The 15,024-nt window shown below is 44.8% G+C and overlaps 1 protein-coding gene across 1 annotated transcript; it reads left to right on the forward strand.

Annotated features, from left to right (window-relative positions):
* Nucleotides 1–8,571: 8,571 nt before the first annotated feature.
* Nucleotides 8,572–14,731, forward strand: LOC114689410 (carcinoembryonic antigen-related cell adhesion molecule 1-like; the record flags this gene model as incomplete). Its single annotated transcript, XM_037201865.1, has 3 exons — nucleotides 8,572–8,849; nucleotides 10,036–10,389; nucleotides 14,456–14,731. Coding segments are annotated over exons 1-3 (694 nt in total), but the record flags the coding sequence as incomplete, so codon positions are not given.
* Between the last annotated feature and the right edge of the window lie 293 nt (nucleotides 14,732–15,024).

Here is a 15,024-nt window from a genome sequence, read left to right on the forward strand (position 1 = left end):
GAATATTTTGTTTACTCCGCCTATGGTGATTAAGAGTTTTGCTGGGTACAATAGTCTGGGTTGGCATCCGTGGTCTCTTAGTGTCTGCGTGAGATTTGTCCGTGATCTTCATAGTCTCTATTGAGTAGTCTGGTGTTATTCTGATGGGTTTACCTTTATATGTTACTTGGTCTTTTTCCTTTGCGGCTCTTAATATTTTTTCTTTGTTCTCTGTGTTTAGTGTTTTGATTATTATGTGGCGAGAGGACTTTTTTTTTGGATCCAGCCTATTCGGTGTTCTGTAAGCTTCTTGTATCTTCATAGGTATTTCTTTCTTTAGGTTAGGAAAGTTTTCTTCTATGATTTTGTTGAATATATTTTCTGTGCCTTTGAGTTGGTATTCTTCTCCTTCTATCCCTATTATTCTTAGGTTTGGTCTTTTCATGGTGTCCCAAATTTCCTGACGTTTTGTGTTACGACTTTTTTGTCTTTAGTGTTTTCTTTGACTGACGAATCTATTTTCTCTATCGTGTCTTCAGTATCAGAGATTCTCTGTTCCATCTCTTGCAATCGGTTGGTTATGTTTGTTTCTGTAGTTCCTGTTCGTTTTGTCAGGATTTCTATTTCCAGCATTCCCTCTGCATGTGTTTTCTTTATTGTCTCAAATACATTTTTTCAGATCTTGGAATGTTTCTTTCATCTGTTTAATTGCTTTTTCTTGGCTTGATTTGATTTCTTCCCATTTTTTGTTTGTTTTTTCTTCCATTTCTTTAAGAGAGTTTTTTATTTCCTCTTTAAAGGAGTTTTTCATTTACTCTTTAAGGGAAGTTTTTATTTCCTCTTTAAGAGAGTTTTTCATTTCCTCTTTAAGGAAAGTTTTTATTTACTCTTTAAGGTAGTTTTTCATTTCCTCTTTAAGGAAAGTTTTTATTTCCTCATTGAGGAAATGTTTTATTTCTTCTTTAAGGGCCTCTATCATCTTAAAGTCATTTTTAGGGTTGATTTCTTCTGTTTCTTCTGTCATGGTATATTTAGGTCTTGCAAGTGTAGAATCACTAGGTTCTGATGTTGCCATATAGGTCTTTATGTTATTGCCTGTATTTTTGCGCTGGCGTCTACTCATCTTTTCCTCTGTGCGGTGCAGGTGGTGTCTGTGTCTGAGAGTGCCTCTCTTGTTCTAATTTTTAGTCTTGGTTTAGTAGGGGTTCTTGGTTAAATTGGTGCTATTGGGCTGTTTCTTCAGGGACAGCTGATTTTAGTTGGTGAATTATATACTTATGATTCTGGTGATCTGGTTTAGTGGCTGGGTAGCGCCTTCTTCTGTGTTCCCAGGTCACGTTTTGTTCATTTGTCAACTCCTCAGCTGATCTTGTTTCTTCAGACTTCAAACTGTAGGCATCTGAATTCTCTCCCAGATGGGTTTCAGCTGAGCAGGGTAGTCTCACCAACACCTCCAAGTTGTTGGGTTTCACAGGATCAGCAGATGGGCCCTGGGTTGTCCCCAGACAGAGTACCCAGACTCGCCCTGGTTCCAACCCATGGAGATAGCCTCTTCCCCAGGTGTTGGGGTCAGGGGCATCCCTGCTCCAAGCTGTGTCCGCCCCTCTCCGTCCCCGGGCCTGTCCACCCCAGCAGCCTGCCGCCACATGCCCACCTGCGTCCACTTGTCTCAACTGCCGGGCCTGTATGTCCCTGTCAGCTTCCACTGGGTCTGTCTGCCTCTGCGGGCCGCCAACAGGCCTGTATGACTCTGCCAGTTGCCGCTGGGCCTGTATGTCCCTGTCGGCTGCTGCCACTGGGCCCGTCCACCTCCGCAGGTCGCCGACCTTCGTCCGCCTGTCTCTGCCGCGTGGCCTGTCTACTTCTGTGGGCTGCCGCCGGGCCTGAATGTCTCTGTCGGCCGCCACTGCCGGGCCTGTCCACCTCTGTCTGCTTATCTCCGCCGCCGGGCCCGTCCACCTCTGCGGGCCGCCACCACAGGCCTACCTGCCTCTACTTGTCTCCGCCATCTTCCAAATAATGAATTTTAAATGTGTTTTAAAGCAAGTGTCTGCAATTCTCTTCACTCTTTGAAGAAAAAGAAAGATACTTAGGACAAAAAAATGAACTCTCTCAACCCTACTTTTGAAATCTTGAAAAAGGAAGAAGGAATAGAGAACTGGTTTACCTCTTTAAGCTTTCTGAGAAGCAAAAGAACACAATTTTTAAAAAAAAAATTTAAAGGACATAAACATATTTTAAAAGATTTTCCAATGTGGAAAATTAATTTGCTTTTAAATTCTAGAAGAATTTCATATAAAGTGCTAAAGTTGATTTTGTGATCAATATTGACTTTTAGTTTAGTCATATTTAGTATGTGTGCTGGATTATTTTATGTCATCTTGACACAGACTAGAGTCATGTGAAAAGAGAGAACACCAGTTGAGAAAATGGCTCCATAATATCCAGCTGTCTATCTCAACAAATGATGCTGGCATAACTGGATGTTCACATGTAGAAGAATGGAAATACATCCATATCTATCTCCCTGCACAATACTCAAATCCAAGTGGATCAAAGACCTCAACATAAAACCAGTGACACTGAACCTGATAGAAGAGAAAGTGGGAAGTAGCCTTGAATGCATTGGCACAGGAGACAACACCCTGAATATAACACGGGTAGTACAGATACTGAGATCGACAATTAATAAATGGGACATCCTGAAAGTGAAAAGATTCTGTAAGGCAAAGCACATGGTCAATAAGACAAAACAGCAGCCTACAGTGTGTGAAAAGATCTTTACGAACCCCACTTCTGACAGAGGGATGATCTCTTATGTAGCGGTAATGCCCACACTACCACCACCATGTCCAAGAGAGGGGCTGTGGATCAAAAACCAGAGACAAAAGACAGCAGGTCATTAGCCTCAGCAGAATGCTGAATGCCGTTATTGAAGGAGGGAAGAGTCCTTAAATACAGGCCTACAGCACAATGGGAGAACATCGAAGGGCAGAAGTTTGCTACCAATGTTTTACAATCTTGCATCTAAGCAGTTAACACCCAATATGCAAGATAGACAAACAAGGAACTTCCCTTAAGGATTCATGAGGGTGGAAACCGGCAGGGAATTAGCATAGGGAGGACATCAAGGTCAAGGTCAGCAAGCAAGGCAACAGCTACCCAAAACGGGGGCCAGGGTCCTTCAGGTCCCCTGTTTTACTAAAAAGTGAGCTTTTTACTTAGATGCATGGGACGCCAGCAGGTCACCTTACCTGTCATGGAGACACCTGCCCAGGCCACACAGGCACTCTGTCTTAGGTTGATGAGTGCCCCCCAGGCATTACCCATCTCTGAATATTCATTATTATAAAGGCTCAACTGTGTGTGAGCTCCAGAGTTTACAGCTACCAAAGATCTCAAAGTGGCACTGAGCTTGCAATCTGTGTGTTTGACACAGAAAAGACCAACAGAAGTCCTAACCCACCCATAGCCAGTAGGCTAAAGGCAATTGAGCCATTCCCTTCCTAAATGAGCCTTACTGCCAAATGGAGTCCTCGGAAGATGGTATCCCAAAAGCAAATGGAACTTGAGTTTATAGATTTACAACTTTCAAAGCCAATCGAAATGTATATAACTACTGAATTGAATTTATCATGCCCAATAGAATGAAAGAGTGATTAACTGTGGTAGCTACTTTTCCTGCCATGGTCTCCATTGTGCTAGCTGTAGTAACCAATTATGAAATAGCAATCCCAGAAACAGTAGCAGCAGTGGCAGCTACTGCTATCACAGGAACAACAGCAGCAACAATGTCAAATTCTCTTCTGGAGTGTGTGGGCAACCACTGGCATGGACACAACCCCAGGAACATGAACCACTAAGGCCCACTTTTATTGATCCCAGCATGACTTAAGCTGGCAGCTCTGCAAAAGAACAACTAAGAACCATTAAAAAAATCCAGACAGCACACAAGGAGAAAACTATTGGTCTCATAATGACTACATTCAGGCTCACAAATTTTAAGGTATCTCCAAAGGGGGCTAAATGAATTTACAGAGGCAAATAAATATTGCACAGAGCCACTCCTGAAAAGTAGGTACTACACCAGCTTTAAGAGGGTTGCAAAAAATGAAAAGGCTTAGCTGGCATGCTACTGTTAAAAAATGGAGGTCAGTGATCTTCAGGGTTATCCCTAATCTCCAAAGTGTCTGGGTGACATGTTCTCAGACATACTTGAAAAAGCATTTCCCCTACATTACCTTCTGAAGAATCCAACTGCAGGGCTACAGTTCCTAGGCTTACATTAGTGCTTGCCAAGGCTGGCCATATTGGGCTCCCAATCCCCATTGACATCAGAGGGGGAGAGTTTTTCACAAAGGCCCAATAGGTCTCTGCCATGCTGGGATTTGGCAGTAGCCACAGGGTGCACACAGTGCTCAGGAACCCAAAGAGGAACTTCATTGTTCTGAGGAAAGACACAAACAGAACCCCAGGCCCACACCAACACCACATGGGGTCCCCTCCACGTGCCAGTAGAAAGATCCTTCCATTGCACCAGAGGATGGATTTGCAACAGGAGCCCTACAGTGCTTATCTGCAGTGGATACTCCAGCAGAATCCACCGATAAAAAATTTTAAATATATAGCAAGGGAAAGAATAGAATATGGAGAGGAGAGATGATCCCCTAGCTCCCCCTTTTTACTTTAGCAAAATATGTTTTTAATGTATGATGGCAGCGTTCTACTATAGCCTGCCTGTCCTTGAGGATTATAGGGAATACCAGTCTTATTAACAATAGAAAAATCTTGGCAGAACTTTGAAAATCCTGTACTGCTGTAGGAGGGACCATTATCAGTCTTTATGCATTTTGGCACTCCCATATAAGCAAAAGCATGAAGACAATGATTTGTTACATCTTTAACCTTTTCCCCTGAATGGGCAGAAACAAAAATTAGAGAGGAATATGTATTGATAGATGCATGCACATATTGTAGTTTTCCAAAAGAAGGCACGTGTGTGACGTCCATCTGCCACACATGATTAGGTAAAAGTCCTTGGGGATTAACTCCAAATGAGGAACAGGTAAAAATTCAGCACAAATAGGACATGATTTAACTATCTGGATGGCTTGTTCCCAGGTTATGACCGTATGATGACGGAGAGATCCAGCATTAAGATGATAACGTTGATGCAACTGAGTAGCCTTTTCAAAGGCAGAACAAACTAATGTGACAACCATAAGAGTAATGGCATCAGCCCTCTGATTACCTTTGCTTAGTGGTCTAGGCAGTTGAGTGTGAGCTCTAATATGGCCCACATAAAGGTTATGTGAGCAGGACCAAATGAGTCCTTACACTTGCAATAAATATTCATGAATGGGAGAAATGGATGGTATTTTCTTTAAAATGCTGACCAGCCTTACCTTGAGGTGTGCATCAGCATGTCCCTTCTTTCTTGGATCTCAGTAGGACCTCCACTTGTAGCTGTAACACCAGCACTACAACCACCCGTTCGCCATTTCCAAGCGAGGGGCTGTGGATCAAAAAACAGAGACAGAAGACAGTGGGTCATTTGCCTCAGCAGAATGCCGAATGCCATTTATTGAGGTAGGGCCGAGGCCTTAAATACAGGATTACAGCACAATGGGAGAACCCGGATGGCAGAAGTTCGCTACCAATGTTTTATAATCCTGCATCTAAGGTATTAACGCTCACTATGCAGGATACACAAACAAGGAACTTCCCTTAAGCATTCAGGAGGGTGGAAACTGGCAGGGAATTAGCATAGGGAGGACATCAAGGTCAAGGTTAGCAAGCAAGATAAAAGCTACCCAAAATGGGAGCCAGGGCCCTACACCCAAAATATATAAAGAACTAAAGAAACTAGACATCAAAATTCCAAATAATCTAACTTAAAAATGAGGTACAGATCTTAACAGAGATTTCTGAACAGAAGAATCTCAAATGGTCAAGAAACACAAGGAAATGTTCAAAATCCTTAGCCATCAGGGAAATGCCAATCAAAAACAACTCTGAGATAGCATCTTCCACCTCTCCAAATGGCTAAAATAAGAAACACTGATGACAGCCCATATTGTAGAGGATGTGGAGTAAGGGGAACACTCCACCACTGCTGGTAGGAGTACAAAATTGTACAACCACTTTGGAAATCAGTATGAGGGTTTCTCAGAAACATGGGAATCAATCTACCTGAATACCCAGAGATACCAATTTTGGACATATATCCAAAGGAAGCTCAATCAACACAACACACTTGCTCAACTATGTTCATAGAAGCATTATTTTTTGTGATAGCCATAACCTGGAAACAACCTTGATGCTCCTCAACCAAAGAATGGATAAAGAAAATGTGGTACATTTACACAAAAAGTGCTCAACAATAATAAAGAATGACATCATGAAACTTGCAGGCAAATGAATGGAACTAGAAAAAATCATCCTGAGTGTGGTAACCCAGACCCTCAAACACAAACATGGTATTTATTTACTCATAAGTGGATTTTAGATTTAAAGCACAGGATAATCAGGTTGCTATCCACAGGCTCAGAGAAGCTAGGTAACAAAAAGTATCATAAGAGGGGCACATGGATTTCCCTGGGAAGGGGAAATATATGAGATCTCCTGGGCAAACTGGGAGTGGGGGTGGTGGGAAAGAAGGAAAGGGTGGAGGGATGGGAGAATGAGTGATCAGATTGATTCAGCTGGGATGGGATGGAGGGGTAATGAAAGAGATATCTTGATAAAGGGGCCATATGGGGGATAGAGAGAAACCTGGTGCAAAGGAAACTTCCAGGAATCCACAATGATGATCCCAGCTAAAACACTAGCAATAGTGGAGAGGGAGCCTGAACTGGCCTTCTCCTGTAATCAGAGTGGTGACTACCCTAGTTGTCATCAGAGAGCCTGCATCTAGTAAATGATGGAAAGAGATGCAGAGATCCACAGTCAAGGGCTGGGCCAAGCTCCAGGAGTCCAGTTGAAGACAGGGAGGAGGAATTGTATGAGCAGGGGAGGTCAAGATCATGATGTGAAAACCCACAGAGACAACTGAAACAACTAGTGGGATCTCACAGACTCTGGACCAACCGCTAGGGGGCCTTCATGGGACCAACCTAGGCCCTCTGCATGTGGGTGACAGTTGTGTAGCTCTGTCTGTTTGTGGGACCTCTAGCAGTGGGATCAGGTGTTCCCGGTGCTTCAGCTGGCTCTTTGGAACATATTCCCCATGCTAGGATGCCTTGTGAAGGCTTGAAGCATGGGGGAGTAACTAAGTCCTGCTTCAACTTGACATGTGATGCTTTGTTCATTGCCATGGGAGTCCTGTCCATTTCTGAATGGAAGAGGAGAGGATGGATGGGAGGGAGGATGGGAGGTGGGGGAGGGAATTGGAAGTGAGGAAGGAGGGGAAACTGTGGTTGGTATGTAAAATAAAAGAAAAAAATAATAACAAAAAAGTTTGCAGTGCTTGGTTTGGTTTTCGTTTTAAGTTGTAAGTCTAGAATGTCTTATTGTTAGTGAATGAATGTACTTTGCTTTAAAATTTAAAGTCATAATAAAACGATTTTAGAGATAGCAAAGGACTTGGATATTCCTGCCCTGAACAAGATATACAAAAAAAAATCTAATAAAAACACATGGAAAGGGGGCTCAACATCATCAGTCTTTCTGGAACTGTACATCAAAATCGCAGTGAATCTCACCTCAGCTATTATGGTCTCCAGCAAAATCTCCATAGATCTTCAAAGGCTGCTGCTCACTGGGACCTTCCTGGGAAACTTGGTGCTCAGCTTCATTCCAGCAATTGCAGCTTGGGTACCATCCTTGCAGTAGCCCAAACATGAGCTGCAGGTCTCCTCAAGAACAACAGGGGGCGACAATAAACCACATATTCAACAGGGAAAACTCTCCTTGAGGTGACAACCTATCTTGAAGCCTTGTTTCCATCACAGTTCCAACAGACCTGGAGCTCCCTCACATAATCATTTCCTGTGTCTCCGAGACCCCCACTCCTCAAGAAAACCCTATGTGGTCCCCTCCCTCCTCTCATCATCCATGAGGACAGACAGGGAGATCACAGGGCAATCACCAAGGAGAGCAAAGGCAATCCAGAAGGTCAAGGAGGGCATGGGCAGACCTGAATCACATTCAGCCAGCAAAAGAAGCTAGGGATGGAGGAGTCTCCCTGGTGGCCTACATAGAAAGCTGGAGCACAGGGTCCTCTTCCTAGGACACATAGGTCACCTCCTCCTGCAGAGCAGAATATGAACCCCTGAGATAACATGTATTCCTTCATCAGACACCTGACTGGTGACACTAGTGATGACAGGTCTGGGCCCTCCACAGGCATCACTGGACTTTTTCCTGCCCCTAGAGTAGACCGCCACTCTCTGCTGAGAATAAATCCCACCTTCCCTGAGCATTGAGATCACAGGGCAGATTGGGCTCCGCTAGGTTTTGGGGTCTCAAGGAAATACACTCTTGGCTATAGGAAGTTCAGGGACAAGGCTCTGGGGCGAGCTGCTGTTCTCTCAGGACAGTTCTCAGCATTTTGGCTCAGAGTATATTCTAGAACACTGAACAACAAAGGAATAGAAGGATGGGAGGCAGTATTCACAGAAGAACAGAACAATATTCACACACAGCCTCCACCCCTAGCACATCTGACTCCATTTAGTCCCCTCCTCTGGGAGGAGGCTGAGGTCTGGGAATAAAATCAGAACAGACACCAGAGGAGCCCAGCTTGGCAGCAGCTTCAGAGTCAAACCTCCTCTCCAGAGGAAGAGCCTAGGCCATAATAGAGACCATGGAACTCACCTCAGCCCCTCTCCACAAAGAACAGGTCTCCTGGAGAGGACTCCTGCTCACAGGTGAGGAGACATTCCTTGGGAGTAGAGAGTTGGACAGTTCATAGACTGGATGGGTCTTCTGGGAGAGGGAAAGAGCCTGAGAAATGACATCTGGCTCTGCCTGAAGCCTGAGACCATCAGGAAGCTCACAGTGGATGGGAATCAGAAATTGGAGGAGGAAAAACTCATTTGCTCCCCATTGTAGATTTATCAGCACTGGCCACTGTATCCTGAAGACTCAAGATGGCAACTCCATCAGTGCTGTGGGATGGACTGTATGTCAAATAAAACACTGATTGGCCAGTGGCCAGGCAGGAAGTAGGTGGGACAAGGAGAGAGGAGAATTCTGGGAAGTGGAAGGCTGAGGCAGAGAGACACTGCCAGCTGCCGCCATGACCAGCAGCATGTGAAGATGCCAGTAAGCCACCAGCCACGTGGCAAGGTATAGATTTATGGAAATGGATTAATTTAAGCTATAAGAACAGTTAGCATGAAGCCTGTCACAGCCATACAGTTTGTATGCAATATAAGTCTCTGTGTTTACTTGGTTGGGTCTGAGTGGCTGTGGGATTGGTGGGTGACAAAGATTTGTCCTGACTGTGCACAAGGAAGGAAAACTCTAGCTACACATCAGGGTGACTCTCCAAGTAAAACTCAAAGTGGGCAAGTAAACAACATCATTATGTAGGACCCTGAGAAATCTGCAAATAAACCCCAGGCTCTGGGGCACTCATTTGCTCACAGGTATCTGAGCCTGTTTGAAGTAGAGAGGTTTAAACCAAAATCAAACTAGTCCTCCTCACAAAGCCCTGCTACTATTTGGCAGGAAGACAGAGCAGCAAGGAAATCTAGAAGGTGGGCCCAGGGGTTGACAAGCACTTCAGAGGAAACAGAGCAGGGACAGGTCAGAAAATGAAGGCACAGAGTCTTTTAGAGGAGGAGGTCAGACAAGACATGCCTACACTCACCATAGATTCTGAGTATGAGTAGGGATCTGAGGGCAGTGACGGGTGAGCTGTGTAGACACTATGAAGCCAGTTTCATAAAGTGAAAAGAAACAGGGATACTGATGAATGGGGGTGATGCTGATGACTTCCCCTCAACAGGCCACAAACACCAAGGCTGAGAGTTAGACACTCACATTTCAAATTTCCACCAAAAGCAAAGGTCCTAATATTGATAGATTTTTTTCTCTCTTCCCTCTTAGTCTCTCTTTTAAACTACTGGACCTCTCCCACAGCTGCCCAGGAATTCAGTCTTGTAGCAGTTCCACCTAATGCTGCTGTAGGGACTAACGTTTTACTAAATGTCATAAATAAACCGGACCATAGACTCTGCAGCTGGTACGAGAAAGAAAAATTTGAGATGCACGTGATGGGCACCACTGATGAATATAGCACTACTATAAATGGCCTTCTATACCTAGATAAAGTGGACATGCAGCGAAATTGCTCCATACTCATCAAGAATGTCAATAAGGATGATTCAGGAATTTATAAGATAAAATTGTGGAAATGGGATTTTGACATAGTTGTAGACAGCGTGGAGTTTCATGTATACTGTAAGTAATTCTCTGTAACCTCTGGGTCATGGGTGGAACTAATCCGACATCACATATAGGGTTGTCATTCCTGGATGGCTCTGTGTTATGGTCCCCACATTGTGATACAAACATTTAGTAAAGGACACACAGTAGAGAAAAAGTAGAGGCAATAAATCAGGATTCCTCACTTGAATTCACCCTCGGGGAAGAGGCGGTGAGGTAACTGAGCTCAGGCATGTTAGACTCTGCCCAGGGTCTTAGGTGCTCATCATGACCATGGCTTTGAGGAAGACCCTTCAGGACTCAGGCAGGGCCTGGCTGAGGAAACCATGAGAGTCTCACAGAGAGATGACCCCCCCCTATAGCTTTGCTCAAGAATTCCATGCCAGACTGGACCAGGAATCCCAAAAAGCTTGTAGACCAGGTTGGAATTTGATCTCCTGTTAGAGCTGACAGGGGAAAATGATCGATTGTAGACTGGGAGCCTGCTGACAGTCAGCCTCTGAGAGCCATGTCTGAGGTAGGCCACCTGGGCATCTCCTCCTGAGACTCAGTGTGCTCAGCATATGTGGAAGGTAGGAAAGGCAATCAGCCAGATCTTCTGACGGTCTTCTGAGACCTCCCAGGAAAGTCAAGAGCCCTAAAAGAATAAAAAGTGTACAAATGGCAGCTCCTTGCCTCTCATGGTCCCGCCTAGGGATTATTTCCTGCAGGCAAACACTAATAGACACTGCTTGGTGGAAGGTCAGGTTGTTGTTCACATTTAAGGTTAACTTTCAGGCATGGAAATGATCATTTACTATGTGTCCTATTATAGGGAAACTGAGACAGGAAACATAGTCACTGAGTCAGGGTCACATAGGTTGTGAATTGCACAAGCTTTCTGTCCACAGCCACATCTCCAGCCTCCCCACATTGGAAATGGTACTAAGTGACCTTCACTCTTCTAGATCATTTTGTGGAATCAGGACTCCCTGATTCATGTCAATCAACATCAAACACCTGACAAGAATGGCCCACCTGTGGCCCAGCTGGTCCTAAATGTCAGCCAGAACCTGAGCTGTGTGAGATCCCTCACAGGCTGTCAGGTTTCTCAGGGAAGCTCAATTGGAAGACTAATCATAACCTATCTGTAGGACAGCCCTGAACAGCAAAGTCTTGGAGCGCTTTTGTTTATACTCAGCAGGGAAGGTCAGTGTAGCTGGAGGGAATCACACCTTGTGTCTCAAGGCAGGCAATGGGTCCCCGAGGACCAGGAGATCAAATGAGGTCTCTGATTCCAAGTCTTGAGACTGATCATCACCAAACACTGCAGCTCAGTTCACTCATGAGAAAGTCTTTTCTTCTCCCATACACAGCACAGGAGTCCCCATTATATCTAAGCACTCAGCCACTCCATCTACCTGTAATGTGCTTCCTGCCTGATACTTCTTTGTCTTTCTTTTTGTTTTTAATGTTCTTTTTCATTTTTTTTCATTTTTCTTTATTAAGAAATCTTTGAATCATTCCACATACTATCCACACATCTGCCCTCGTCCCTCCTCCTACCCTCCAGCCCTCTTTCTCAAGACAACCTGCATCCCCACATCCCCCAAATCCAGGTCTTTGATGGGGAGTCAGCAGAGCCCAGCACACTGAGCCTAGCCTGCCTGATTCATTAAGGATCTGGATGGCTGGAAGTTAAGAGACTTTCTCTGGTTGTAAGAGGCCTTTGCAAGAATCAGAAGTACCACACAGGGCAAGCATCCCTCTGTGGTCAGCACAGCACCACTACCCAAGCCCAACATCAAAACCAACAAATCCAATCTCACTGATGGTGAGGACTCAGTAGCATTAATGTGTGATCCTAAGACTCACATAAGAATACAGCCTACCTGTGGAGGATAAATGATCAAAGCCTCTCAGAAGAGGACAGGCTGAAACTGTCCGAGGACAACAGGACTCTCACTTTACTCAGTGTTGTGAGGACTGACACAGGACCTTATGAATGTGAACCTGGAACCCAGTGAGGGACTCCCCAAGGACCCATTCACTCTGAACACTACTTTAAATATTTTGTTTCATCCTGGCCCCAACTGCCTAAATAGAGAGGGCTAGAGCTACCATACTCAGTCCCAGTCCCCTTGCGTTTGTGACATAGACCTGCCATATAGATACCAAGGCTGCCAGGGCATCCTGGCCCAGCCCAAGCTCATGTAGACAGGCATAGCATTGAGCTTAAATGGGCTCCAGAGACTTCTGCCTAGCAAGGCTCAGGGTGATGGAGACAGGGGACATGTCAGACTCAGTCTCAGTGTGCAGTGGGGATTTTGTGTGTTGTGCTTGAGATAGATCAGGGCTTGTGCATGCTGAATGAGTACTCTTCTGCTAATCTACACTCCAGCTCTGGGTAGGACCTACTCAACTAAGGTTAAAGCACAGCTCAAAGAGATACTATGGTGTTCTATAGACCAGGATTTCCCCTTCCCTATGCTGACATCACATGTGACTTTATTCTGTTTACTCCAGATGGTTCAGATGTCCTGATCATGTCCCCCTCAAATATTCATTTCCATTGAAGGACAAACCTCACATCTTCTGTCACACAGATGCTAACCCACCTGCACAGTACTCTTGGTTTGTCAATGGAGAGTTCCAGTCATCCTCCCAAGAGTTCTATATTCCCAACATCAATACTAATAATAGTGGATCTTATACCTGCCTCGCATATAACTGTCACTGTCCTCAGTAAGACCAAGGTCAAGAACATTACAGTCTTTAGTAAGTGGATCTCTGAAATATCAGCACCAGGTTTGGAGTGGAGTCTTTTGGCTTTCTGGGAAGGTGCAGAAACTTTTAATTTCCAGCCCATGTCTATGAGATCAAAATTCAGTCTTCCCGCAAGCCTCCTGCTCCATCCCTGTGTCTAATGGCCTCCTGGTTCTCTGATTTCTGGCTGATAGGGATTGAGCTTGCAATGTGAGGAGGAGCTTCTCCAAGTCTTGGAAAGCCTTTGGTTTTGTGAGGGACTTTCCATGGTTAGGAGAGTCTCAAAGTCATGATTTCTTTCTCTACCTAACACAAGCTTTCCTGTCCTCTCCATTTTCATTTTATGACCTCCATGACCTACAAGGAACACCGAGGACTTTCAACTGTGCTCACCTTCTTATTCTCAAGTTGGAGGAGAATATTCCCCACAGATGGGGACTGGATCTCTGCTCCCAGCTCTGCTCCTGTCTCATTGATGGGGTGTTTGTCTCAGCTCTGACTCCATGGGATGGAAAGTGTGGGTGAAGAAGGTGTCTGGGGGCCCTGTTCTGAGACAGGGCAAACCATGTCACTGACAGTTGATGATGATCTTTTGCTTACTCTTCTCAAGGTTCAAAAAACCAATGTCAGCTGAGTGTGGTGGCACATACCTTGATGCCAGCATTGAGTAGGGAGAACAGGTAGACAGTGTGAGTTTGAGGCCAGCCTGGTCTACATAGCAAGATTCAAGCAATCTAGGACTGTACTCTGAGACCCTGTCTCAAAAATTATCAGTACTGAGCATTAGAGTGGCAGACTGTGGTAGGAACTGTGATTATTCACTTCTTCTCTGTAGTATTTAATTCATATCCGTGGGGCAGGAAATACAGTTTTTTCTACAAACAGAAATCCTTCAGTTAGGGATTTCTCCTTGTCCTGAGGTAGAGCCTTTAACACCTTTAAGATTAGCTGGGCCATCTTAACCCCATGACAAATTATTTAATTAAAAGTAAACATAACGCTATTCCATAAAAGAGGGACCTGACTGTTAACACTCACAGAAAGTGGGAGCAAGAATTCCCACAAAAATTATTGGAAATACATTCCCCCCACCATGAGATTTCTGGACAGGTGGGTTGAAGAGGCTTCCAGTTTGGAATCTATACAAATACCCTGAGTCAGTGTCACTGTGAGTGATCTTGATGGAATAAGATTGAGCTCTCTTCTTGCAGACCACATCTTCAACCCAACGATGTGATCTTGCAGAGGGTCACTTCATTCTATGGATCCTGGGAGCAGTCTGAGATCTCTGAGGGTGACTGACTCTCAGCTGGCCATATCCTTTTTTTATCCACAGATCCAGTGACTAAACCCTCCATCCAAGTCAACCAAACCATAGGCAACGACCTTGTCTCTGTGTTCCTGAATTGCCCGACAAATGACAATGATAACTCCATTCAGTGGTTCGTCAAAGGCCAGAGTATGAATAACATGAATAGGATGAGACTGGCCCAGAACAACAGAACCCTCGAAATAATCCCTGCCAGGAGGGAGGATTCCGGGGACTATCACTGTCATGTATCTAATCCACTCGGTTCCATGAGAAGTGACCCCATCCAGCTGGACATAATAGGTGAGTGACCTCTGTTCCCCTCTTACTCCATAGTGTTGGGGATGGGGGCAGTTTCTTTATCATCAGAGTGCAGAATGGGTAAAAGTCACAGGGGGAAAACCATGGTTCAAGTTACAAATACAGTCAGCTTGCTGATGGATGCATGTTAATCTCATGATAACACATCAAGGAAGCTTAGCACCATTCTGCATGCCTTTAACCCCAGCACACCAGAGGCAGAGAAAGTTGTATCTCTATGAGTTCCCAACCACTATGGTCTTTGTAGCCAGTTTCAGGTTAGCCAGAGCTACATA

The sequence above is a fragment of the Peromyscus leucopus genome, unplaced genomic scaffold, assembly GCF_004664715.2.
Source record: "Peromyscus leucopus breed LL Stock unplaced genomic scaffold, UCI_PerLeu_2.1 scaffold_1748, whole genome shotgun sequence".
Taxonomy (NCBI): Eukaryota; Metazoa; Chordata; class Mammalia; order Rodentia; family Cricetidae; genus Peromyscus; species Peromyscus leucopus.